General features: G+C 44.1%; 1 protein-coding gene across 2 annotated transcripts in view; it reads right to left on the bottom strand.

The window, feature by feature from the left end:
- HINFP (histone H4 transcription factor) overlaps nt 1-20,813 on the bottom strand; it is an 80,029-nt gene extending 59,216 nt beyond the window's left edge. Inside the window, exons 1-4 of one of the 2 annotated variants that reach the window (XM_075840082.1) lie at nt 20,478-20,813; nt 19,650-19,876; nt 13,694-13,805; nt 13,428-13,622 (exon numbers count right to left, since the gene is read on the bottom strand). In XM_075840082.1, coding sequence (XP_075696197.1) covers nt 13,428-13,622; nt 13,694-13,805; nt 19,650-19,876; nt 20,478-20,706 — 763 coding nt within the window. In that variant the 5' untranslated portion in view covers nt 20,707-20,813. The remainder of the gene's footprint in view (nt 1-13,427; nt 13,623-13,693; nt 13,806-19,649; nt 19,877-20,477) is intronic. The other variant, XM_075840083.1, reaches the window with a different exon arrangement.
- Between the last annotated feature and the right edge of the window lie 4,850 nt (nt 20,814-25,663).

Here is a 25,663-nt window from a genome sequence, read left to right as displayed (position 1 = left end):
AGAGACCAGTACTTCCCTGCCGCCCTTTGGAGGAGAAGAAGGAACAAACATATTCTGGCCCATTGAGGAGTAATCAAAATTACTCTGGCATTCTCTTCCTGGATCTTTGGCAACACCTTCGGCATTAGGGAGAATGGAGGAAAGGCATAGGGGAGAGTTCTCGGACAACTTTAAAACAGAAAATCTATCTTCAAAGGATCGTCTCTGTGTTAACCCCTTCCCGCCCAATCACGTACAGTAACGTGATGGAAACTGGTGTCTTAACGCCTTTTCACGTTACTGTATGTGACGGAGATGAAGCTAGCTCAGGAGCTGAGCCTGCACCATCACCGCCGGGTGACAGCTGTATGTTGTAGCTGGCACCCTGAGGTATCGGCCAGGACCGGAGCTAGCATCCGATCCGGCCAATTAACCCCTCAGATGCTGCATTCAATAGAGATCGCAGCATGTGAGGAGTTTTTAGCCACCAGCACCCTAGCAACGTGATCACTGGGTTGCCTGTGGCTGCAGAGGCGATCGGAGGCCTAATACTTACCTCCCGGTCTGCCAGCAATGGAAGCCTCCTATGCCCCCGCTTTGCGGCGGGGCCTAAAAGGTTTCCGCTACCATCTGCAAGATGGCGCCGGCTCAGCTTCCGGCTCAGAAGCGGAGCCGGTGTCATCAGCAGTGTGTGTCCGCTGTATGTTACAGCGGACACCCCGATCTATCGGCAGGAACCGAAGCTGGCTCCAATTCCTGCCATTAACCCCTTCGAGGCAGCGATCCAATGTGATCGCTGCATCAAAGTGTTTTGTATCAAATCGGCAGGCTGCCATGCGATGGCAAGGCTGGCGACTGCTACTATGGCAACAGGAGCCCTAACAATGGCCTCTGGTCTGCCATTACAGAAGCTGATTAGGCCCCGCCCAGAGGCGGAGCCTGCTTGGCTTGCTGTCAGCTAACAACTGATAGTTTCAATACATTGCATTACATAGTGGGACTAAAGAAAAGTGTAAAAAAAAGGTTTATAAAAAAAAGTTTAAAAAAGTTGTAAAAAATACAATAAAAGTTTAAAGTAACAAAATAAAACACAATCTCCCCCTTTTTCCCTTATCAAGTCATTTATTATTGAAAAAAAATAATAAACCATACATATTTGGTATCGCTGCGACCGTAACGACCTAAACTATAAAAATATGTTATTTATCCTGCGCAGTGAACGCCATAAAAAAAAACAACTAAAAAAAATACTTTATCATAATTGCTGTTTTTTTGGCCACTTTGTCTTCCAAAAATGTTAAATTAAAAAAAAGTGATCAAAAAGTCGCATGTATCCAAAAATGGTGCCAATAAAATCTATAACAAGCCCTCATACAGCCCCATCGACGAAAAAATTAAAAAGTTATGGCTCTCACAACATGGCGACAGGTATCGCCGGAATCATATTGGCCCGCAGAATAAAGGGAACATGTCGTTTATAACGCATTGTGAACGCTGTATGAAAAAAAAAAACTATGCCAGAATTGCTGTTTTTTTGTCACCTTGCCTCCCAAAAAAAAGGATAAAAAGTGAACAAAATGTCGCATGTACCACAAAATGGTACCAATAAAAACTACAGCTCGTCCCGCAAAAAAACAGCCCTCATACTAATAAGTCTATAAAAAAAAATAGAATAAGTTAAGGCTCCAATAAGTCAGGAAAGAAAAATATCCAGTTGTGCAGCCCAAGGGGAACATATCTTCTATTTCAAAAGGCGATGTATCAAGGCACTAAAATTAGGGAACCAGGAAGGGGGGGCCCAAACATATCTGCTAAAAGCGAGGGTGCCCGTATTATACCAGGACAACACTTTCCCGGCAAAATTCCCCAAACTACAAAGGTGCGGAGTGTGGACCAAAAGGGGGATAAGGAAGGCCATTTATCAGTGCGACACCGGCCTGTACAGAAAGGATTGCTTCACAGTGTAACACACATCTATGGATTATTTGTATTTATTTTTTACCTTATTATACCACCTGACTATGCCCCTGATGTACTCTGCCAAGCTCACATATGCCCCAAATTATAAACGGAAACACCAGTAAGACTAAAAACAAAAACTATTACCAAGCAAAACCCACGCTCCAAAAGCCAAATGGCGCTCCCCCCCCCCACCCCGCTGTTCTGAGCCCTACAGTGTGCCAAACAGCGGATTACTTCCACATATATGGCATCGCCATACCAGGGAGAACCCTTTTAACAATCAGAGCCTCTGCCAATGTGAACCAATACTTGTATGTCACCAAATTAGGCCTCAATTTTACATGGTACGCTTTTCACTCCTGAGCCTGTACGAATGTCCAGGCAAAAGATTAGGTTCACATGTAGGGTGATTCTAAAACAGGGAAACACAGCATAATAATTAGAGAGCTGTTTAGTTATGGTGGCACAAGCTGGGCACCACATATTGGCATATCTATGGAAAAAAAATCCAATTTTCACTCTCCAACATCGTGTGCACACTAATTTCTACAAAACACCTGCGGGGTTAACATGATCACTACACCCCTAGGTGAATACCTGGAGGGGTGTGGTTTCCAAAATGGGGTCACTCCTGGGGGGAGGGGATATATATATATATATATATATATATATTTTGGTTCCACAGGGACTTTGCAAATGCGACATAGCGACCAGAAACCAAATGCAGCAAAATCAATACTCCAAAAGCAAATGGCGCTCCTTCCCTTCTGAGCCCTGCCGTGTGCCCAAACAGCAGTTTATGACCACGTGTGGGTTATTGCCGTACTCGGGAGAAATTACATGTGGGGTATTGTTTTACTCAGGAGAAATTACATTACAAATGTTGCAGTGCTTTTTCTCCTTTCGTCCTTGTGGAAATGAGAAAAAATGAACTAAATCTACATTCTTTGAAAGAATGTAGATTTTCATTTTCACGGCCCACTTTCAATAATTTCTGCAAAAAACCTGCGAGGTCAAAATGCTCACTATACGCCTAGATAATTTCCACAAGGGGTGTAGTAGTGGGTCTGGTCCTGAAGGCCAAAATAAGCTTGGTCCTCAAGGGGTTAAAGGGATTAAAACGCTAGGACTTGATGGTTCTCCCTTGAAGCAAACAGATCTAGATCTGGCATCCCCCATATTTGGGTGATCTGACTGAAGATAAGGGTTTAATTTCCACTCGCCTTCCCTCAAAGAGAATCTGCTGAGAAAATCTGCTGTTATATTCGCTTTGCCTCTTACATGGACCGCTGACAGTGAGAGGATGTTTTTCTCTGCCCACATCAAGCTTTAAGCGGATACACTGTACAGGTTCTTGCTTCTGGTTCCTCCGTGTTTGCTCAGGTATGCCACGGTGGTTATATTGTCTGAAAGGATCTTTATATGTTTTCCCTGCGGAGATGATTGAAGAGCCATAAGCGCTTCTTTTACTGCCGACAGCTCCCTCAGGTTGGAAGAAGCTTTTGACATGAGGGGATCCCATTAGCCTTGGGCTAGAGAAGAGGATGTGTGGGCTCCCCAGCCTTGGCTGCTGGCATCTGTCGTGATGACTAGCCGAGGGTTCGGTCTCCAAGGGACCCCTTTCTGGAGATGGCTTGATATTAGCCACTAGTGTAGTGATAGCCTCACCGCCGAAGGTATTTTTACCCTTATGTCTAGGGTGGCTTGATCTTTGTCCCAGACAAAAAGAGGAGAAACCGTTGTAGGGGTCTTGAATGATCTTGTGCCCAGAGGACTGCTGTGATTGTTCATGTTAGGAGACCTAAGATAGTCATAATCTCCCGGATGGAGTGGTATCGTTTCTAGAGAAGACAGAAACTTTTGACGGAATGGAGATCTGCAATTCCTCTGGAAGGTAAGAGGTCATCTTCAGGGATTGAGGAGGACCCCCAGGAAACATTTCTTCTGGTTCGGGAAGAGGTCTGATTTTATGTGATTTATTAACCAGCCTAGAGAAGAAAAAAAACTTGGAAGGATTAACTCTAGAAGCAGCTGAGAAACGGATGGGGCTGAAATAAGAAAGTCGTCTAAATAAGGAATTACACCATTTAGATGAAGAAAGGCTGTCACTTCTGCCATTACTTTCGTAAAGATCTTGAAAGAGCTTGAAACTGAAAATGGAGTCTGTTTTGAAAAAAAAACAGTGCTGTCCTCAGGAACTTTCGAGATTCTGGGTGTATTGGAATGTGGTAGTAGGGGTCTGTTGGATCCAGCATAACCATATGAAAGTTTGAAGATAGAAGATTTACTGTCGATTTTATAGTTTCCATCTTTAATCTTTTGTACGTTAGATAACGGTTGAGGGCTTTCAAATTTATTATAGCCCTTGCCGAGCAATCCGTTTTTCTGACGAGAAATACAGGAGAAGAGAACACCTGACCTTCTTGGGATTCTGGCACATGAAATTACTTGCTTCTGTAGAAGAAGTAGAATTTCCTACTCCAAGGATATCTGGCATTTTGTAAAAAGACAATTCATGGCTAGGAATCTCTGTGGAGGGGAGGCGAGAAATTCTAGTTGGTAGCCCTGATGCATTATATCTAAGATCCAGGGGGAAGGCGAGATGTTCTTCCAGGCCGCCAAAAATGTCTTTAACCTGCCCCCTACTGGAACTCTGGCATCAATGTGGAGGTTGGCGAGATTGATTGTCCCTGTTGAACAGGAAATTTTTCCCTCTGCCTTTATACGGTTGGAACTTTGAGGACTCGTGTTTCCGCCTATAATCCGGTCCGCTCCCAAAACAGTTCTTCTTTTGGGTCCGAAAGGATTTTCGCTGCTGAAAAAATTTGTTCCAAAGGGAATTTCTTTTTCTTCTCGGCAGCCTTTTCTAGGATGTCATCTAACCCGGATCCAAACAGCCGGTCTCCCTCGCAAGGAATGCCTACCAGCTTGTTCTTAGAACGAGGATCTCCTGACCAGATCCTTAACCAAGTAGATCTTCTTGCTGCATTGGATAAGGCAGCAGATCTAGCTGAAAGCTTTACTAGATCTGCTGAGGCATCTGCTAGGTAATTAAAAGCTTTCTTTAGCATTGGTAAGGAGGAAATGATATCCTCTCTGGGAGTGCCAGCAGCAAGATGGTTCCCTAACCGGTCGATCCTGATGGAAAGGATTCTTGCCGTACAGGTAGCGGAGATCCCGGACCTAAACATTGCTGTGGAAGCTTCCCATGTCCTTCTTAAAAGAGCTTTCACTTTTTTTATCCATGGTATCATTAAGTAATCCCATGTCTTCAAATTGTAGGGAGGACTTTTTAAAGATACCTGCAACAGGTGCATCCACTCTGGGAACTTTGTCCCAGAGTTCAGAATCTTCTTCCGAATAGGGATATTCCCGTTTGAAGGAATCAGAAACAGTTGATCTCTTTTCTGGATCCTTCCACTCTTTAATTATTAACTTCTTTACATTCCTAAGAAACGGGAATACACGTTTTCTCCTATCCCTGAGGGCCTGGAACATCTGATGCTGAATGGAAAGTGGTTCCTTAGTATCCTCTATGTTCATTGGTTGCCCAAATGGCTTTTAGAAGACACTCAGTATCTACAATCATACCGTAGGGCATACCGGTAGTATCATCTGAACAGTCTGAATCAATCAAACTTAGAATTTCCCCTTCATCTGGCCTGTTAGAAAGAACTGCAGAAGGTACAGAGGGTTGATGAAAACTAGAGGTCGAAGGCCTGGGATACCTGGCATCCATTTGAAGAGTAATAGCAGAGCGAACTTCTTCTTTTAGAATAGATTTTATGCTATCCAAAAATCACAGTGTTTCATCCACCACTAATTTCTGAATGCATTTTGAGCATAATGCCTTATAGGATGAGGACAGTGACTTCTTACAGATTCCACACCTCTATATAGGCCGCTTAAGCTGAGCAGTTTCCTTACATAAAAGCACAAAGTAGTGTCACAATAAGGCAACTAATAGGAGAAAGGAAGAAGTCAAAGCAAAATAAATTCAGCACCCAACTTAATATAAGGAGGAGCAAGAGGCAACCACAGGATCTGCAGACTTGCGGGGATCCGCCACATCAGAGGAGACAGACATGGCTGGAGAGATGCTGTAATCACCTACCAGCAGTCTTTCATTTTGAATCTGGCGCCAGTTTTTTAGGCCCCGTCTCTTGCTATCTCAGCCAATCCCTGCACTCCTCCAGGTAACAGCGTCATGACGCCGCACGCCGACCTGTGCATCATAGGCCCGCGTCCCATGAAACATGTGACCGGAGATGCTGAGACCCAGGAGGAAAAGTAGAATTTAGACCTACCGGTAATTGTATTTCCAGGAATCCATCATGACAGCACCACAGGAGGTTGCCCTATTGACCTCTATAGGGACAGGAAGACAGAGAGGTTAAAAGGCCCCTCCCACCATCCACTTGCCAGTGTTTTTCAATTACTACACCAGGATGGATGCAACCCTATTTTATTTCTAGGGATAATAACTGACATGTTACTTGCAACAATCAGAATTTCAACAAGGGGAGGGAATGTAAGGGTGCGGTCATGATGAATTCCTGGAAATACAATTACCGGTAGGTCTAATTCCTACTTTCCAGTACATCCCCCATGACAGCCCCACGGGAGCAATACCAAATTATAATGCTCAGGGCAGGACTACGGATTGGAGGACTTTCCGTCCAAAACTTAAATCCGTATCTGACAGAACATCTAGCCTGTAATGTTTGCAAAACTTATGATGGCTTGACCAAGTGGCAGCTCTGCAGATTTGGTCCATAGAGGCTTCTCTTCTTTCTTTTTTTACCCATCTCGCTAGAGAGCCTTTTGAGGCTCTCTTTCCTTTATTCTTTCCCCCATACAGGACAAATAGATTTTTATCTGGTCTCCAGGAGGTTCTATCCAGATACTGAAGAATTGTTCGCCTGACATCCAGGCAATGGAATTTTTCTTCTTGTTAGTCTTTAGCATCTGGACAAAAGGAAGGTAGAATTATTTCTTGTTCCCTATGGAATGCAGTAGATACCTTTGGAATAAAGGAAGGATCTAGCTTTAGTATGATCTTGTTTTCCTGTACTTTTAGGTAGGGTTCTATGACCTACAGAGATGGGATTTTTCCAATCCTTCTTGCTGAAGTAATAGTGACTAAGAATGCAGCTTTTAGAGTTAAAAAAAATGCATACTAGTCGTGTCAAGCGGCTCAAAGGGGGGGAAATCGCAAAGAGCCGTTAACACTACATTCAAATCCCAGGTAGGAACTGATTCCTTTAGGGAAGGTTTCAGTTTAGAGACTGCTTGAGTGAATCTTCTGATCCACCGATGTTCAGCTAAAGGAGTATTGAAAAAATTACTTAAGGCTGAAATTTGCACTTTTAAAAAGGTACTAGGGCTAAGCCCTTTTTTGAATCCCAATTGTAGAAAATCTAGGATTTTCGCGATGTTGGGAGAAAAGGGGTCTGGTCCTGGGTCTCCATACCAGGAACAAAATTTCTTCCAAATTTTTTGAGGTAACTTCTTTAGGACTTGATAAGATAGTTGAAATTACCTCATCTGACAGACCGTGGTTCCTCAAGATCCAGGCTGACAACTTCAGAGTTTCTATTCCCTGAAAGAATAAGGGACCCTGGGAGAGAAGATTCTTCTTGACTGGGAGCATGATAGGGTCTTCCAACGCTAGGTACTTTACGATTGGAAACCAGCTACTTTTTGGCCAATAGGGAAGAATCATGATGAGCTTTGTCAAATCTTCCTGGATTTTTCTTAATACCATTGGTATTAGAGGAAACGGAGGAAAGGCATAGACCAGATCCATGTCCCAGGGTTCGGACAATGCATCTACTCCCAATGGGTCGTCTTTGAGATTTAGGCAGAAGATTGTGTCTACTTGGGAGTTTTTCCTTGTGGAAAACAGGTCTATTTGTGGGTAACCCCATCTTTGGGTTAAGGACAGAAAGACTTCCCTGTTTAGGGACCATTCTCCAGGGACACCCTTGCTTATGTTGTTTATGCAGAGCCACCAATGGAGAGATGATTTCACGGTTTCGGAAATTTGAATTCAAGTAGTCCTGTTTTCGATCCCACTGGGACAGAATCAGATTCTGTAAGGGTCTGGAGTGAAATGGACTCCATGGAATAGATTGGATGTAAGACGTCATCATTCCCAACATCCGCATTCCTTCCCTTATGGAACAGGAGCTTTTCCTCCAAAATGTCCTCACTTCTGTCAGTAGAAGTATTTGTTTCGCTCTTGAGAGGAAGGAATGGTGAAGGGAGGAGTCTAGTAGCACTCCTAAGAAGACCTTCTGTTTTTGGGGAGGAAGACTCGACTTTTGATTATCCATCCCAATTCCTTTAGTAGGGAAAGAACCTGTGACCGATGACTGTTTAAGATAGACGGAGTATCTGCTGTCAACAGGAAGTCGTCTAGATATGGGATAATTACTATGCCCTGACTTCTTACGAATGCCATAATCTTTGCCATAATTTTTGTAAAAATTCTGGGGGCGGAGGAAATGCCGAAAGGGAGGCAGACAAACTGGAAGTGGAGAATGGAAGGACTGTTCTGAATCGCGAATCTGAGGAATCTCTGGTAAGCGGGGTGGATAGGAATGTGATAGTACGCATCGTTTAAATCGATCGTACACATTGATGCCTCTTCCCTTACTAGAGGAATAGTTGATCTGATAGACTCCATCTAGAATTTTCGATATTTTACCCATTTGTTCAGGACCTTCAGGTTGATTATTGTCCTGCAAGAACAGTTTGGTTTCTTGACTAAGAAGATCTTTGAATAGTGGCCCTTGAATTTTTTATTGTGGGGAACTGGAGTAATTGCTCTCAATTTTAGTAGTTTCTGGACGTCCCAGATAAGGATCTGATGAAGGTCTTTCTCTTGGTACAGGGTTATTAGAAATTTCTCTGGAGGAATGGAGGAGAATTCTATTTTGTACCCTTCTTATATAATCTTTAGAACCCAGGGGTTCTGGGTTATTCCGGTCCATTTGGAATAAAACTGTAGGAGTCTTCCCCCCACACTCTTGGCGTCATTGCTTTGAGGGCTGAAATTAGTTATTGGGGTTAAGGAGATATCCTCGACCCCTTCCTCCCTTGGGGTAACTCCAGCGACCGGACTTCCCTTTCCCGCTGTAGTTCTGTAAAGTTGGCTCCCTCTGTTGGCGAAACCTCCGAAACTGAGGGTTTTTTTTTTTTGTTTCTCTACTGGAAACCCCTTTTTCCTATCCGCTGCGTTCTCCAGCATGTTATCCAGGAGAGGACCAAACATCAGAGAACCTGTAAAAGGGATAGAACACAACATGTTCTTGGACTTTGTATCTCCTGACCACATCTTGAGCCATAATGCTCTTCTAGCAGCATTTGAGAGAGCTCCATTCCTAGCAGCAAATCTAATGGATTCAGCTGAAGCGTCTACCAAGAATCCGGTTGCCATCTTTAGTAAGGGTAGAGATTCTAATAGATCTTGTTGTGATGTCTTCATCATCAAATGGGTCTCCAAGCTCTTTTCAGTAGCCCGTCTGCCTTCCGGTTCATGGGATCCTTCAACTGAGAGGAATCTTCAAATGGGATTGCAGTTTTTTTTAGCAACCCGGGCTACTGGGACATCTACTTTTGGGATCTCATCCCAAGGGTTAGTGTCTTCTGGATCAAAGAGAAGTCTGTTTTTAAATTCCCTTGAAATGAAAAGCCTCTTTTCCGAATCCTCCCATTCAGTTGTTACCATTCTCTTGAGATTTTCGTTTACCGGAAAAAGCATTGTTTTCTTTTCCGTTAGACCCCCAAACATCTCATCCTGGATTGCATGTGGTTGGTCTTCTTCGGGAATATCCATGGTTTCCCGTATTGCCTGGATTAAAGTAGCAGACATCTCAGAAGAGAAGACATTTTTTTTCTCGAGTGGATGAAGTTGAAGGCAAGAGTTCCTCTCCTTCTTCTAACTCACCCTCCGATAGGTAATAACACTCCTGCTCCGAGTCAGACCCCTGAGATGGAGGACAATATTTTTGATCCACTTCAATCCGTGGCCTTTTTGCCCGGGAGTGTGAGGGAGTTTCTTGAGGAGGGGCGAGGGAGGCTACTGACTCACTTCTTCACGAATCATAGCCTTAAGATCAGACATAAATGTCGGTTGTTCCTCTTTTAGTAATTTTGCAATACATTCCTGACACAATTGTTTCCTATGTGACTCTGGTAATTTTTTCGCACAAGTCGCACATTTTTTAACCTTCTTTTTATCAGTTTGTCTCTGAGAAGAACCTTTATCCTAGAGAAACAGAAGGCAGGTAAAATATGGTGTACTTACATAAGGAGTCATAACCCTTACCCCAAGGGTGAGACTCACGTCACCCTGGGACATATCCGGAATTCCGTCAGAACGAGGAAGTTCCATTCCGCAACAGGTAATAGCCAATGCAATATGCAATCCACGAGATATAATCCAAGTTAGAGGTATCAGCTCTAACTACATACCTATGCGTGTCCCTTTAAATGCGGGCGTTTTGAATTTCCCGCCTTCCAAGATGGCCGCGGATCGGAAGTAGCCCGACGTCATTTCCAGTCGCGGCTATTCGTTGAGGTACGGCCGCGTCATAGCCGGCGACTGAGGCCTGCTATGCGGCGCAGCAAGGATGTTTTTGCCGGTGCTTCCAACCCTACGGAACTGCCGGTCCCCGCCTGGTCACGCGGCCAGGCCGGAGCCTGCTTGGGAATCCCGAACCCCACACACTACCGGAATCCTGCCTAGGATTCCTAAGGTAGGTGTTTCAGGTTGGGAGCTAAGGGACCTCTTGTTAGAGGGGAATTAGCCCAGGAATAGAAGGGGGAGTGCACGGACTCCCCGATCTTGCCCCCTGCCCGAGTTTTCTCCTGCAGCACAACAGGAGCGACGTCTCTCTGTTCCGGACCCTGTAGGGACAGGAAGAAGACTGGCAAGTGGGTGGTGGGAGGGGCCTTTTAACCTCTCTGTCAACCTGTCCCTATAGAGGTCAATAGGGCAACCTCCTGTGGTGCTGTCATGAGGGATGTACTGGAAAAACAGGATTCTCTACCAGAAGGAATCCCCGTCCGCCAGGTACCTCGTACCGATCCTGGCTCCCAAGGGAACCGTGCCCGGGGCTGCCTCCAGCAGAGGACTAGTGCCATAGAACGGGAGGGAAGCTGGTAGCCGCCCGCGACCCCGCTCACTGCACCAGTCCTCCGGACCTCACATTCATGAGGGCCGGGCAGAGACAAGACTGGGCGGATAGTTTTCGTTCCTGCTCTTCCACAACGGCAGTACGTCCAAGCTTACCAGAGGGACAGGAAACAAGTGGATAAGGTATGGAGGAGGAGCCTTTTATTCCCGTGTCCATGTTGTTTTCGGTCCCTCTTGAGGCGGGGAATCCTCCTAGGAGTGCCGTTGTGGAGGTGCCAGGAAAAAATTGATTGCAAGACACACTGAGTAGAGTAAAGGCAGATATTCTTTCACGAGCACGGAGCAATGATTTAGTGAGACCTTTGCGTTTGAAAGTCCGTCCATTACACATGACAATAGTTGTTAAAGATTTTCGTTATTAAGTTGCTACTGCGATCGTTGCTCATTCGCCCACCTCATCTTTGACCTGCTAACGACTGGAAGATTTCTAATTAGACGAGGGGATATGGCGGCGACGACCGATAATCTTCCACTCAGGTAGAGATTTATCGTTAGTCGTTCGATCGCTGCATGCACACGGCGATTATCTCTTACAATCGAACGATTATACAAAAATGTGTACAATAAATGCTGTCTAACAGGGCCTTACCTCATAAAAACGTCAGGGCTTCCCAATATACTAACACATTTCTTTCAGTCTTTCAACTCCCCAATTATCGATCAGCCTAAGGGCGGATTTACACAAGCGTGTGCGTTTTGCGCGCGCAAAAGGCACTTAACATCTCCGTGTGTCAGCCGCGTATGATGCGTGGCTGCGTGCTTTTCACGCAGCTGCCATCATTATGACACTCCGTTTGTTTGTTTGTAAACAGAAAAGCATGTGGTGCTTTTCTGTTTACATTTATAGTTTTACTGCTGTTGCGCGAATCATGCGTGTCCCACGGAAGTGCTTCCGTGTGGTGCGCGTGATTTTTACGCACCCGTTGACTTCAATGGGTGCGTGATGTGCAAAAAACGCCGAAATATAGGACATGTCGTGAGTTTTACGCAGCGGACTCACGCTGCGCAAAAATCACGGACTGTCTGCACGGCCCCATAGACTAACATAGCTCCGTGCGTGAAAAGCACGCGCGTTGCACGGACGTATATCACGTTCGTGTAAATCCGCCCTTAGTGTGCGATATATTATATATATATATCCCCAAGCATAATTTCAAAGACAAGACAGAACTATTTTTACAAAAAATACCAAAAAATGTCTCCGCTCCAAAAAAAATTATATCATGTAGACCCTATAGTCCAAAAATTCCAATCTTTATTAAGTCATACATTTGGACAAACTACCCTCCTACAAATATATACAAAAAGTTAAAAAAAAAACAATTAAAAACAACCTCAGGTGAAAACCACCACAGCCCGTCACATAAATACTAAGTCAGTCTATGTAATAATGTACTATATTTCCCCTTAGAAACACCTTTGTGGTCAATGTACTGGTGGAAATCAGTGTAAGGGCAAAGATTGCTCGGGCGGATTGACAGCGAACAACATACTCCCCTCCTGACGAAGGTTGCGAAACACCCGTCGAGGCGTGTCCTTAGGTGGAATTTTCATTTGCCATCATGCCAGCCACAGGTAATTGAATTATCCCTGGATTTTAAATTTTTTGGTCTTCTTAGTGTGCTATGTAACCTGAATATGTTTGGGCTGTCACATAACAGCAGATATAGCCCACAGGTAAAAACATAGGGACTGCAGATCTAGAATGGACACGAATATAGATAAAAGGATTGGTGACATGTATGAATATGCACCACCACCTCTTTTGGTGCTGCTAGAAAAGGACGTGCGCGTGTGTCTATTTTACTAAGGGAGCAGGGTAGCGTAGGACTGGGGTTCCTTGGGCCCACCAGAGGAGATCATTCTGAGGGCTCACCCTCCATCTTTATAGAACATGTACTTGTTCACGTTTTCATTAATCATAGTCTTTGTTCTTCTCATTGTACACAGAGGATATATTATCAAAAAGTTCTAATAGGTCATTTGTGAAACATCCCATAAAAAAAATTAGCAAGTGATTGGCTCCAAAGATCTCCAAATGGGGTTGTCTTCTGTTGGACCTTTAAGGCCCATTATTGTATTAGAACCTGGGCCCACCAGAGGATCCTCTGGTTCTCTCGTGGGCCAGTCCGACTCTGGAGCAAGGACGGAACCAACAGGTGACTTTATGTTCTCCTGCCATAGTATTTCTTTAAATTGCAAAATGCCAAACTGTAATATAGCAACATTGTATAGATTTTTCTCTGGAATGATATAGAAGAATTTCTTAGCAAATACTTACGATCTAAAGAGGTTTGCCGTCTGAGGTGATCGTAGAATTTAGTGTTATTGGAAAACATGCCACCACAGTTTGGACAGGACACAACTTTTTCTTGTGTGTGACTTCGCAGGTGCTCACGTAGCTTGCATCGACTTTTACAAGAACAGTCACAGTCTGTAAAGTCAAAGGCGGGGGGTGGGGGGACAAAAAAAAAACCTGAAAAGGTCCAAATATATTGACATATGAAAACACTGAAAAGGTCAGTAAAGAACCAATTTTAACCTCACCTTTCCACCCACACATCAGAACTCGGTTCTCTTTACCAGCTACCTCATATTCTGCACTTAGTCCATGACAGTCAACATGTCTATAGTACCATTCAGCATTGTCAAAGAAGCTCTATTGTGGGAGAAAAAACAAAAAAACAACTATGTGTTAAATTGCCGGCTTTTAAAAATGTCAGATACACAAAAGGTGACCAGGAAACTTATATGCAGTTAGACTTAGCAAAGGTAACATTATTACGAAGACATACATTATATAAATATATTATAAGTGCCCCTATCTCCTACATAATCTGATCAGCGCTGTAATGTAGATAACAGCAGTGGTTTTTATTTTGAAAAACGATCATTTTTGGTCAGCGTCATACACTCCTCTGTACAACGCCGAGTTGGTAAAAAGTAAAAACACGCCCAGTTGGTCATTAACCCCTTAACGCTCATTGACGTACTATTACGTCATAGTAAGCGCCCTGTTCGCGCTCCATTACAGGAATAGTACGTCTCGGGAGTAACGCCCGTTTCGGCCGTCCTCCCGATACATACAGGAGCTGTGACAGCTGCTGTCTCGTACAGCAACTGTCATAGCTCCTACAGCGGGGACCGATCGCTGTCTTCCCGCTGATTAACCCCTGAAAAGCCGTGTTCAATAGCGATCACGGCTTTTTAGGGGTTAAGCTGCCATCGCCGGCCTGCTACACGATAGCGGCTGGCGATGGTGACTATGGCAACCAGACACCAAACAATGGCGTCCGGCTATGCCATAGACGGAAGCCTAGTGGGTCCTGACGAAGTCAGGACCCACTATGCTTGCTGTCAGTGAGTAGCTGACAGTTCTAATACACTGCACTACGCATGTAGTGCAGTGTATTAGAATAGCGATCAGGGCCTCCTGCCCTCATGTCCCCTAGTGGGACAAAGTAAAAAAAAAGATGTGTAAAAATAAGAAAATAAAAGATTTAAGAGTAATAAAAGTAAAAATCACCCCTTTTTCCCTTATCAGTCCTTTATTATTAATAAAAATATATAAACAAACAAATAAACTATACATAATTGGTATCGCCGCGTCCGTAACGGCCTGAACTACAAAATTATTTTATTATTTATCCCGCACGGTGAACGCCGTAAAATAAAATAATAATAAACCGTCCCAGAATCACAATTCTTTGGTCACTTCACAAAAAATGGAATAAAAAGAGATTAAAAAGTCGCATGTACCTAAAAATGGTATTGATGGAAACTACAGTTCGTTACGCAAAAAATAAGTCCTCGCACGGCTTTCATGATGGGAAAATAAAAACGTTATGGCTCTTAGAATATGATAACACAAAAAGTGAATGATTTTTTACAAAACGTATTTTATTGTGCAAACGCCATAAGACATAAAAAAAAACTATAAACATCTGGTATCGCCGTAATCGTATCGCCCCGCAGAATAAAGTGAATATGTCATTTATAGCGCACGGTGAACGCTGTAAAAAAAATAGAATAAAAAAAACAATAGTATAATTGCTGTTTTTTAGAATAAAAACTGCTCAAAAAGCCACATGCACCCCAAGAAAACTACAATGAATTCCTCAAGGGGTCTAGTTTCCAAAATGGGGTCACTTTTGGGGGGTTTCCACTGTTTTGGCACCACAAGACCTCTTCAAACCGGACATGGTGCCTAATAAAAAGGAGGGCTCAAAATTCACTAGGTGCTCCTTTGCTTCTGAGGCCGGTGCTTCAGTCCATTACCACACTAGAGCCACATGTGGGATATTTCTCAAAACTGCAGAATCTGGGCAATAAATATTGAGTTGCGTTTCTCTGGTAAAACCTTTTGTGTTATAAAAAAAAGTGGTATAAAAAGGATTTTCTGACAAAAAAAAAAAAAAGTAGATTTCACCTCTACTTTGCTCAAAAATCCTGTGAAACACCGAAAGGGTTCATAAACTTTCTAAATGCTGTTGTGAATACTTTGAGGGGTCTAGTTTCTAAAATGGGGTGTTTTTGATTGGGGTTTCTAATATATGGGCCCCTCAAAGCAACTTCAGAACTGAACTGGAACCTAAAAAAATAAATAAATGAGGCAATACTTCACTTCTTACATTATACTGATAATGAGCCGTGCCCACCCCGAGATTACCCCAGTTTTGGCCGTTTGTATAAATGGAGACCCCTATTAGACCGTTTCAGTGCCCGGTTTTCCCAAACATACACCCCGAGAAGTGTATTTCTATTGATGAGTCCTTGGTACAATTGGCGGTTCCAGACCAGTACCCATGTACCTGTACGAGGTACCAGTACAGAGACCCCTAAACCAGACTGCATCCTGGACTACTATAGGTACATGAGAGGGGTGGACTTGTCAGATCAAGCCCTGAAGCCCTCCAGTGCCATGCGGTGTGGTATAAGAAGCTGGCCGGGCACATCATACAGATGGCATTGTACAACGCGTACGTGCTACATCGATGTACAGGCCAGACGGGAACTTTCCTGGAATTTCAAGAGGTGGTTATCAAGAAACTAATTTTTATGGACCAAGAAAGGGGGGGGCACCCAGTACTTCTGGAGGCGAGGCCACACGCATCGTACCAGGGCAACACTTTCCCGGAGAAGTTCCCCAAACTGGCAAGAAAGAAAAAAGTCAAAAGAGGTACAAAAAGTCTGCTATAAGAGGGGGATAAGGAAGGACACAATATATCAATGTGACACATGTCCCGAAAAACTAAGGCTCTGTATGAAAGAGTGCTTCAAAATTTATCATACATCCCATGATTTTTAATCTACCCCAGTTTTACTTACCCTGATGCACTCCGCACAGCTTATCCCCCCTCGTCTTTCCCCTCTGAGCCCTGCTGCGTGCCTAGGCAGCTGATTACAGCCACATGTAGGGTATTGACGTACCCGTGAGAACCCACATTACAGTTTATGGGGTGTATGTCTCCGGTCAAAATGCTCACTACAACTCTAGATGAATGCCTCAAGGGTGTAGTTTTTAAAACGGGGTCACTTCTTGGGGGTTTCAACTGTACTGGTACCTCAGGGGCTACTGCATACATGACTTTGCACCAAAAAATCCCCAGTAGGCCAAATGGTGGTCCTTTCCTTCTGAGCCCTCCCATGGGCCCAAACGGCAGTTTATCACCACAAATGGGGTACTGCCGCACTCAGGACAAATTGGGCAACAGAATGGGGTATTTTATTTCTTGTGAAAATTAGAAATTTTCTGCCAAAACTACATATTATTGGAAAAAATAATTTTGTTTTAATTCCCAGCCCAATTCAAATAAGTTCTGTGAAAAAACTGTGGGGTTAAAATGGTCACAACACCCATAAATGAATTCCTTGAGGGGTGTAGTTTCCAAAATGGTGTCACTTCTGGTGGGTTTCCATTGCTTTGATACCTCTGGAGCTCTGCAAATGCGACATGGCACCCGAAAGCCAATCCAGCAAAATCTGGACTCCAAAAAACAAATAGCGCTCCTTTCTTTCTGAGCCCTCCCATGGGCTCAAATGGCAGTTTATCACCACAAATGGGGTATTGCTGCACTCAGGACAAATTGGGCAACAAAATTGAGTATTTTATTTCTTGTGAAAATAAGAAATTTTGAGCTAAAACTACATATTATTGGAAAAAAAAAATTTTTTTTAAATTCCCAGCCCAATTCAAATAAGTTCTGTGAAGAAACTATGGGGTCTAGTCACATTACCCATAAATGAATTGTTTTAAGGGTGTAGTTTCCAAAATGGGGTTACTTCTGGTGGGTTTCCATTGCTTTGATACCTCTGGGACTCTGCAAATGCGACATGGCACCCGAAAACCAATCCAGCAAAATCTGGACTCCAAAGAACACATAGCGCTCCTTTCCTTCTGAGCCCTCCCATGGGCCCAAACGGCCGTTTATCGCCACAAATGGGGTAATGCCGCACTCACGACAAATTGGGCAACAAAATGCGGTATTTTTTTCCCTGTGAAAATAGGAAATTTTGATCATAAATTACATCTTATTGGAAAAAATTTCATTTTTTTAATTTCACAGCCCAATTAAAATAGGTGCTGTGAAAAAACTGTGGGGTCAAAATGATAACAACAGCCATAAATTAATTCCTTGAGGGGTGTAGTTTCCAAAATTGGGTCACTATTGGGGGATTCCTACTGTTTTGGCACCTCAACACCTCTTCAAACCTGGCATGCTGCCTAAAATATATTCTAATAAAAAAGAGGCCTCAAAATGCACTAGGTGCTTCTTTGCTTCTGGGGCTTGTGTTTTATTCCACGAGCGCACTAGAGCCACATGTGGGACATTTCTAAAAGCTGCAGAATCTGGACAATACATATTTAGTAGTGTTTCTCTGGTAAAACCTTCCGTGTTACACAAAAAAAATTGAATAAAATTGAAATTCAGCAAGAAAAATGAAAATTGCAAATTTCACCTCCACTGTGCTTTAATTCCTGTGAAATGCCTGAAGGGTTAAAAAAAACTTTCTAAATGCTGTTTTGAATACTTTGAGGGGTCTAGTTTTTAAAATGGGGTGTTTTATCAGGGTTTCTAATACATAGGCCCCTCAAAGCCACTTCAGAACTGAACAGGTACCTTAAAAAAAAGGCTTTTGAAATTTTCTTTAAAAAAAAGAGAAATGACTGTTTATGTTCTAAGCCTTGTAACGTCCAAGAAAAATAAAATAATGTTCAAAAAACGATGCCAATCTAAAGTAGACATATGGGAAATGTGAACTAGTAACTATTTTGGGTGGTATAACCGTCTGTTTTACAAGCAGATGCATTTAAATTCTAAAAAATGCTATTTTTTATAAATTTTCCCTAAATTTTGCAATTTTTCAACAATAAACACTGAATATATCGTCCAAATTTTACCACTAACATAAAGCCGAATGTGTCACGAGAAAACAATCTCAGAATCGCTTGGATAAGTTTAAGCATTCCGACGTTATTACCACATAAAGTGAAATATGTCAGATTTGAAAAATGGGCTCTGAGCCTTAAGGTCAAAACAAGGCTGCGTCCTTAAGGGGTTAAGAAACGAATTAGCATAAATATAAAATTGCTCGTAACTTGCTCAAAAATGATTGTTTTTCAAAATAAAAACCACTGTTATCTACATTACAGCGCCAATCACATTAGGTAGGCGATAGAGCACCTATAATCTGGTGACAGAGCCTCTTTAAACAAATACAAATCACTACAAAGTTTCATTTATTTTTACAATTAAAAAGGAACAGTCATTTCATAAAACTTTTGACATGTCAGAAGTTTTAATAGGTGGGGGTCCAGGTGCTGAAACCATCATAGATCGCTGAAACGCAGGGGCAGAAGAACTCCGTTGAGCAGAGTGCCCCTTCACCTGTAATGGAATAACAGAAAAATACTCAAAAAGACAGAGTAAGCTGAAGACGAGCTCAAAGACTTCTACGAGCACCCCCTTCAGCTAACCCAGCCTCTACGAGAAGAGTGGAGGTGAGCTGAAGGAATACCATTACGGTCAAAGGGGCGCTGCGCTGCGCTGAACGTTTCTATCCCTTCACTTCAGGGATCAGTGGGGTTCTCAGCCCCTGAACTCCCACCGATCCAAACGTCTTATCCCAAAAACATACCAAGGGAATTTAGATTGTGAGCCCAAATGGGGACAGTAAGGACCTCTCTACAGCGCTGCTGAATATGTTGGCCCTATACAAGTAACAGAAATATATATATTTATATTGTACAGGTCACTAAGACATGTCAAAAGCTTTACAAAATAACAGCTGCTCTTTAACATAGTGTATTTAAAATATATATATATCTACCTACCCTGAAAAATGTAAAAAAAAAGAGATAAAAGGGAGTGAGGGGGTTAGTGAGCAATGCCACAGAGGTGATGGGCAGGAAGGAAACGGTAGATTGCTAAATTAGTCCCGTTTGCAGACATCTGCTCGTAGCCTTGCCGGATTACACAGAAATGAAGCTTCGGGTCCTCACCTCACACTGGTCCCACATACATATGAAGCTTTCCTGGAGTTCGGGAATCATGTTTCGGCTCTGTGTGTCCAGCTGACAGGGAATGAGGTCTTGCTGACTCTGTAGCGCCTGGAGTCCCAACTGTTTCAGCTTGGTGTGGTAGCAGTGAAAATAAAGATGGCGAAAAAGTTCTACTTGGCTATCCAGGGAAAAAAAGCCGCAGTCTTGCCACAAACAACAAAGCTCATCTACAAGAGAAGGGACAGAGTCTACCATGAAGTAAAAAAATAAAATAGAACTGGGATGACTGGGTGACATACTGGATCAAATACGGACATTCCCATCGCGTTACATTTATAGTTCAGCAGTGATCTATAGCGAGCGTTGTGATGGAAAACTAGAAGCATTATAGAGAGTGCCAGGGACCCTAGCTATGGGGACCGCCTCGTAGAACCCACCACCCCGTGGCCTTTTATGGGGAAGTTGTGTGACAATCTGCCCACTATTACATTCCTCACATGGGTTGGCAACTAGCTTTTCTTGACACTTACATGGTTTTAGTCATGCAGTAGGATATTGCAGGAGATGGGTAACGTGGAAGCCATCATGGCAGCCATAGTGGTGGTCAGCTTTTACAGAAAAATATATCACAAGAAAATGGCCGGACAGTGTGACAAAAGGACAACCCAAGGACTTAGCCGTTGGAGAATTTATTTAAAAGGGAAAATACACTATAAAGAGTTATTTATGGGTCACATGTGCTGCAAAATAAAGCGCAGACGTTTCCAGCATTCGGACTTATCAGAGAATGACTGACAGAAGCACATGAAGGATGCAAGAACACCTCACCCTCACAGTCCATCTTTTCCTCTCCAGTGCCCAGTTGTTGAGCTCCCAGATGATCAGAGACATGAGCGCAGAATTCTTCCATCTTACAAGACACATAGGTGCAGGAGCCCCACTCACACTGCAGGAGGACGTTCACACTCCGCTTCACTCCTCTGCCTATAACCCCACCGTCTGCCATTAATAAACACCGCTGCCTGACAACACTAGACATCGCAGAGTCAGAAGCCATTCCTTTATTACTCCACCGCTTTCATAACAACACTAAAGCAACGGGACGATCGCTTTTACATAAGTATGTCCAATCACGGCACCCGTCAGGACATCACAGCACGTGACACAACAGCGTCTGAGCCAATCCAGAAGCCCCTCACAACCATAACACGGAAGTATCGCGCCTTCACCAAGGAAGCAGTGCGCTATCATCAACAGTCCCCCGGAAACTTCAACTGTGTGCAAACTGACACATCAAATCTGATTAATATGCTAGAATAGCGACTCGTCCGCTAGTATAGAAGAAAATCTCCTCGTGCAGCGTGTAAAATAGTTTGTCTCATAATAGCAAGTTTCCACATTATATAAGAAGGGGAGTTCAGAGGTGCCTGAATAAACCATGCTGAAGTTGGTTTCTTATTCATGGGGAAAGTATTTTTATTTTTTATTGATTCCTTAACTTCAGAGAACTTATTTGAATGATAAATTACACTGACTGAGGTGCCCCCATTGCTGCCCCGACACCGTATAATAATACCCTGATATACTGTGTGGGACGCACTAATGCTCCCATACAGAATGCCCCATAGCTGCCCCCGCACAATATAATGCCCTCATATATGCACCAGCACAGTATAATGCCCACACAGATGCCCCCATACAGTATGGCGCTCCATAGCTGCCCCCATACAGTATAATACCCACATAGCTGCAGTGAATCGCTGGCCTTATCGGTCACGTGCCATTCATGGCAGCATCACCGCTGAGGCCAGTGATTGGCTGCATCGGCACATGACCAATTATGGATCTGAAACATCATATATTACAAATTAAAGGGGTTTTCCCACAAACACATGTATCCCTAATCCACAGGATAAGGGGCTAAATGTGTGATCGCTGGGGGTCCAGCCACTGGGGCGATGAGGAAAACGGGACCATAGTCCCCCGAAGTGCTACTTAAGAATGGAGAACTGGTGCTCATTGTCAGCCAGCACTTCATTAACGGTCGAGCATGCGCACAAGCGCTCAATTCTTATGGAGCACTTCGAGGGACTTTCGGTTCCCCGTTCTCCTCATCACTGGGGGTCCCAGTGGTCAGACCCCCAGCGATCACACATGTATCCCCTACCCTGTGGATTAGGGATACAAGTTTGTGATAAACCCCCTTTAACTCCATATGGGGCATGATCCACTCGGGCCTTTTTAGATTTAAGAAGCCAGTGCCTGAAAAAACTAGCGTTTCTTAAATCATGAAATAAATGTCATTCATTCTGATGCTGTCTCCAGGCATTCTCTGCTGTTATTTTTTTACTTCAATTGTCACACCTTTTCTCTACTCACAGTAGTCCGTCTGTTTTTTAGTGACTTATGGGTCGGTGCCGTGCTGCCTGTTGAGTGCACGTCCCGCTCCCTCACTTCGGGCACACAAAGCTGTTGCCCCGAGTGACGTACTCACGCTGGGCGTAGGCAGCTGACGAGCCATGGTCTGACCACAATCAGAGCGTGACTCGTGAGCTGCCTGCAGTGAGTAAGGTAAATGTAAGCTAATTCAATTAGCTTTACATTCAGGGCTGATTCTAGCTTTTCTGCTGCCTGAGGCGAAAATTGAAATGGTGTCCCCTGTTCCCCCCCCCCCCCCCCCCCTCCCTAGGCTGTTCTACAGCACTAGCATCCTCCTCAAACTCATTCGGATGCGCAATTGCCTTATTCTTCCCTGACATGCGTGGTGCAGCAATGACGTCGGGCAAAAAACGCCTCACTGCACAGTGAGTGCCCATGCAATGGCACATCCGGGAAAGTTGGAGGAGACTGGTAGTGATGTAGATCAGCCAGGGGGATGTCAATCAAGCATGTAAAGGTGGGTTTGACCTTCAGTTTTGTTATTATAAATATATCCTATATAATTACAGCTTCAGAACCAAGCTCAGTACATATATACAGTACCAAAACCAAGCTCAAACATATATACAGCACCAGAACCAAGCTCATACATATATACAGCACCGGAACTTAGCTCAGTACATATATACATATAAATCATACCACCCATCATCTCGTTGCAGATTTAACAGTAACTACTGATTAGAGGAAGAATAAACATTTACATTGAGTGACTCACAGGTGACAACTTCTCAGATTCTAGTCGTTCTTTTTCTCTTATCTTCTCCATCCGGTCCAGACCTCTATGACTTCTTCCGTCCACGGCCCATTTCTGCAGTTTGCCGCTCAGATTTCTTCAGCTTTTCACTTTTCAAATATTTCTGAACCTATAAACGAAGATAAAATTCTCATGTTGCCAAACTCTACACCAAGAATATAATAGCACCAGAACACTGTGCCCCACAAACGCACACACACATTGCCCCCTGTCAATAGGGCCCCCTTTAGATATAAACAACCTATAAATAACAGAAGGTACATACCCGGTAGTAACATGTGATATGGATACTAGGTACTACTTTAATATACAACCAATCTCAAAAAACAAAAGGATAACAAAATGAAAATATCAATATCTTTATTAACCCCTAGGCGCACCACAACACAACTGTACGTCCATGTGGCCAGTGTCTTAGTGCATGGGGACGTACAGTTACTGCGTGGTTCCCGGTGCACTCTGTCGGCGACAGTGTGCACCGGGAGGCCAGCTAGCCCTGACAGCTGATACTCCACTGTATGCCGATCAGCGGCTTATTTTCGGTGATTAACCCCTTAATTGCGGTGATCGATTGCAATCACCGCATTTTAGGTGTTTCTAGCACATCGGCAGACCTCACAATGAAATTGTGAGGTTTGCAGATGGCTAGCATGGCGACTGGAGGACAAGTAATGGCCTTCGTGTCTGCCATGTACAGAAGCCTATCAGGACCAGCCTCCTGATAGACTTCCTGTCAGGACGTCACTGCCGTTCGCAATGCACACTGTCGGTGACAGTGTCTGTGACAGTGTCAGCGACAGTGTTCATTGGGAACCGGGAGGTCATCTGTCCCTGACAGCTGACACTCCACTGTTGCCGATCAGCGGCTTATTGCCGCTGATTTCGGCAAGTAACACGTTACATGCGGGGCTCGATTGTGATCCCCGCATGTAGGGGGTTTGTAGCACATCAGCAGCCCCCATGCAATTGTGGGGGCTGCTGATGCTTGTGATGGCACCCAGGGGCCAGACAATGGCCTCCGGGTCTGCCATGTATGCAAGCCTATGAGGACCAGCCTCTGGCTGGTCCTCGTAGACTAAGGCTGGGTTCACACGACCATGTTATGTCCGTAATGGACGGAACGTATTTCGGCCGCAAGTCCCGAACCGAACACAGTGCAGGGAGCCGGGCTCCTAGCATCATAGTTATGTACGATGCTAGGAGTCCCTGCCTCACAATTGTCCCGTACTGTAATCATGTTTTCAGTACGGGACAGTAGTTCCACGGAGAGGCAGGGACTCCTAGCATCGTACATAACTATGATGCTAGGAGCCCGGCTCCCTGCACTGTGTTCGGTCCGGGACTTGCGGCCGAAATACGTTTCGTCCAATACGGATGTAACATGGTAAATTTTTTTTCCTATAAGTCACTTATTATAGGGAAAAAATGAAAACGTTAAAAAACAGTACACATGGAGGGGCGTGGCCTGACCACTAAGCTCCTGCACCACTAAGCAACTAAAGCGACTTTCAACGGATTTAAGCTCCCTCCATTTCTGCCTACACCCGGTTTAATACTTTCTCAAGATGCCTAGGAGAAAAAGACCGCTGAAGAAACCGGAGAAACTCCTAGATTTCTTCTTTCCCGCGACTTCGGGCAGAATCCAAAATGGCGCCGGGGAAGAATCACGAGCGGAGTCCCTGACTTCAGAGCCCGCTCTGGAACATTCAGAGCGAAGAGAAGATGAAGACGAGGTGCACGATAGGAGGAGTACATCCTTACCTCCTAGACCGAAAACTTGAGTATTGCCTCCTTGTGTCAAGGGTATAACAGACCGACATTCATCAGGAGAGGAGGAACTTACCTCAGACCAACAGGGCTTTGTTCGACGCCGATCACAAGATGGGAACTCGTCAACATCTTCATCTCCTCGGCCGTGTAGTCCGGAACCACGGAGACCGAGGATACAGCTACAAGACACCCTTCTGACACAGGTGAGAGATACATCCTCACCACCGCTATATATGGCAAATGAGCTCCCTGATGGGTTTGATGACTTACCGGCTTCCAATATGGCGGTCACAGAAGCTACCATGAAAAATATGTTGCAGGCCTTGCGCCAGTCTTTGCAAGCAGGGTTTGCTAGCCTTATACATCCTATTTCCACTTCTTTCCAAGAAGTGGAGACTCGGGTCAATCACGTGGAAACTAAAATGGGGTCGTTTGCTGCTTCACACAACGATCTTATAGACGCTCATTATGGCCTTGAAACATAAGTACAACAGTTGCGTGCTAAGGTCGCCGACCTAGAGGATAGATCAAGGCGTAATAACGTGAAGTTCCGAGGTATCCCTGAGTCGGTTATGCCACAAAATTTAACCCTGTATATACAATCTCTGGCAAAATGCCTACTGCCTGACTGCACTTCGCAAGACTTGATCATCGACAGAGCACACCGGGTGCCACGGCCTAAACATTTAGGGGAACATGTTCCAAGAGACGTATTGGTTCGTGTCCATTTCTTCCAAACTAAGGAAAACCTGATGTATGCGGCTAGAAAGATGAATCGCCTGCCGGAGCCTTATCAGATGGTCACCCTATATATTGACCTATCGTCTGCAACCTTACAACTTCGACGCCAACTATCTCCTATTACTTCTGCATTGAGGGATCAGAAAATTTTATATAAATGGGGTTTCCCGGTTCGCCTGCTCATTACCCGAAATAATATTCTGCACATCATTAGAACGCTGGAGGAGGGATCTGCTTTACTACACCCATGGAAGATTCCGCTTTCATCAAAGAGTGCTCCTCTACCAGCATTTCCTAAACGTATCGC

Source organism: Rhinoderma darwinii, chromosome 10 (assembly GCF_050947455.1).
Source record: "Rhinoderma darwinii isolate aRhiDar2 chromosome 10, aRhiDar2.hap1, whole genome shotgun sequence".
In the NCBI taxonomy this organism is placed as follows: domain Eukaryota; kingdom Metazoa; phylum Chordata; class Amphibia; order Anura; family Rhinodermatidae; genus Rhinoderma; species Rhinoderma darwinii.
Note: the sequence above shows the minus strand (reverse complement) of the source record. Positions and strands in the feature narration are given on the sequence as shown.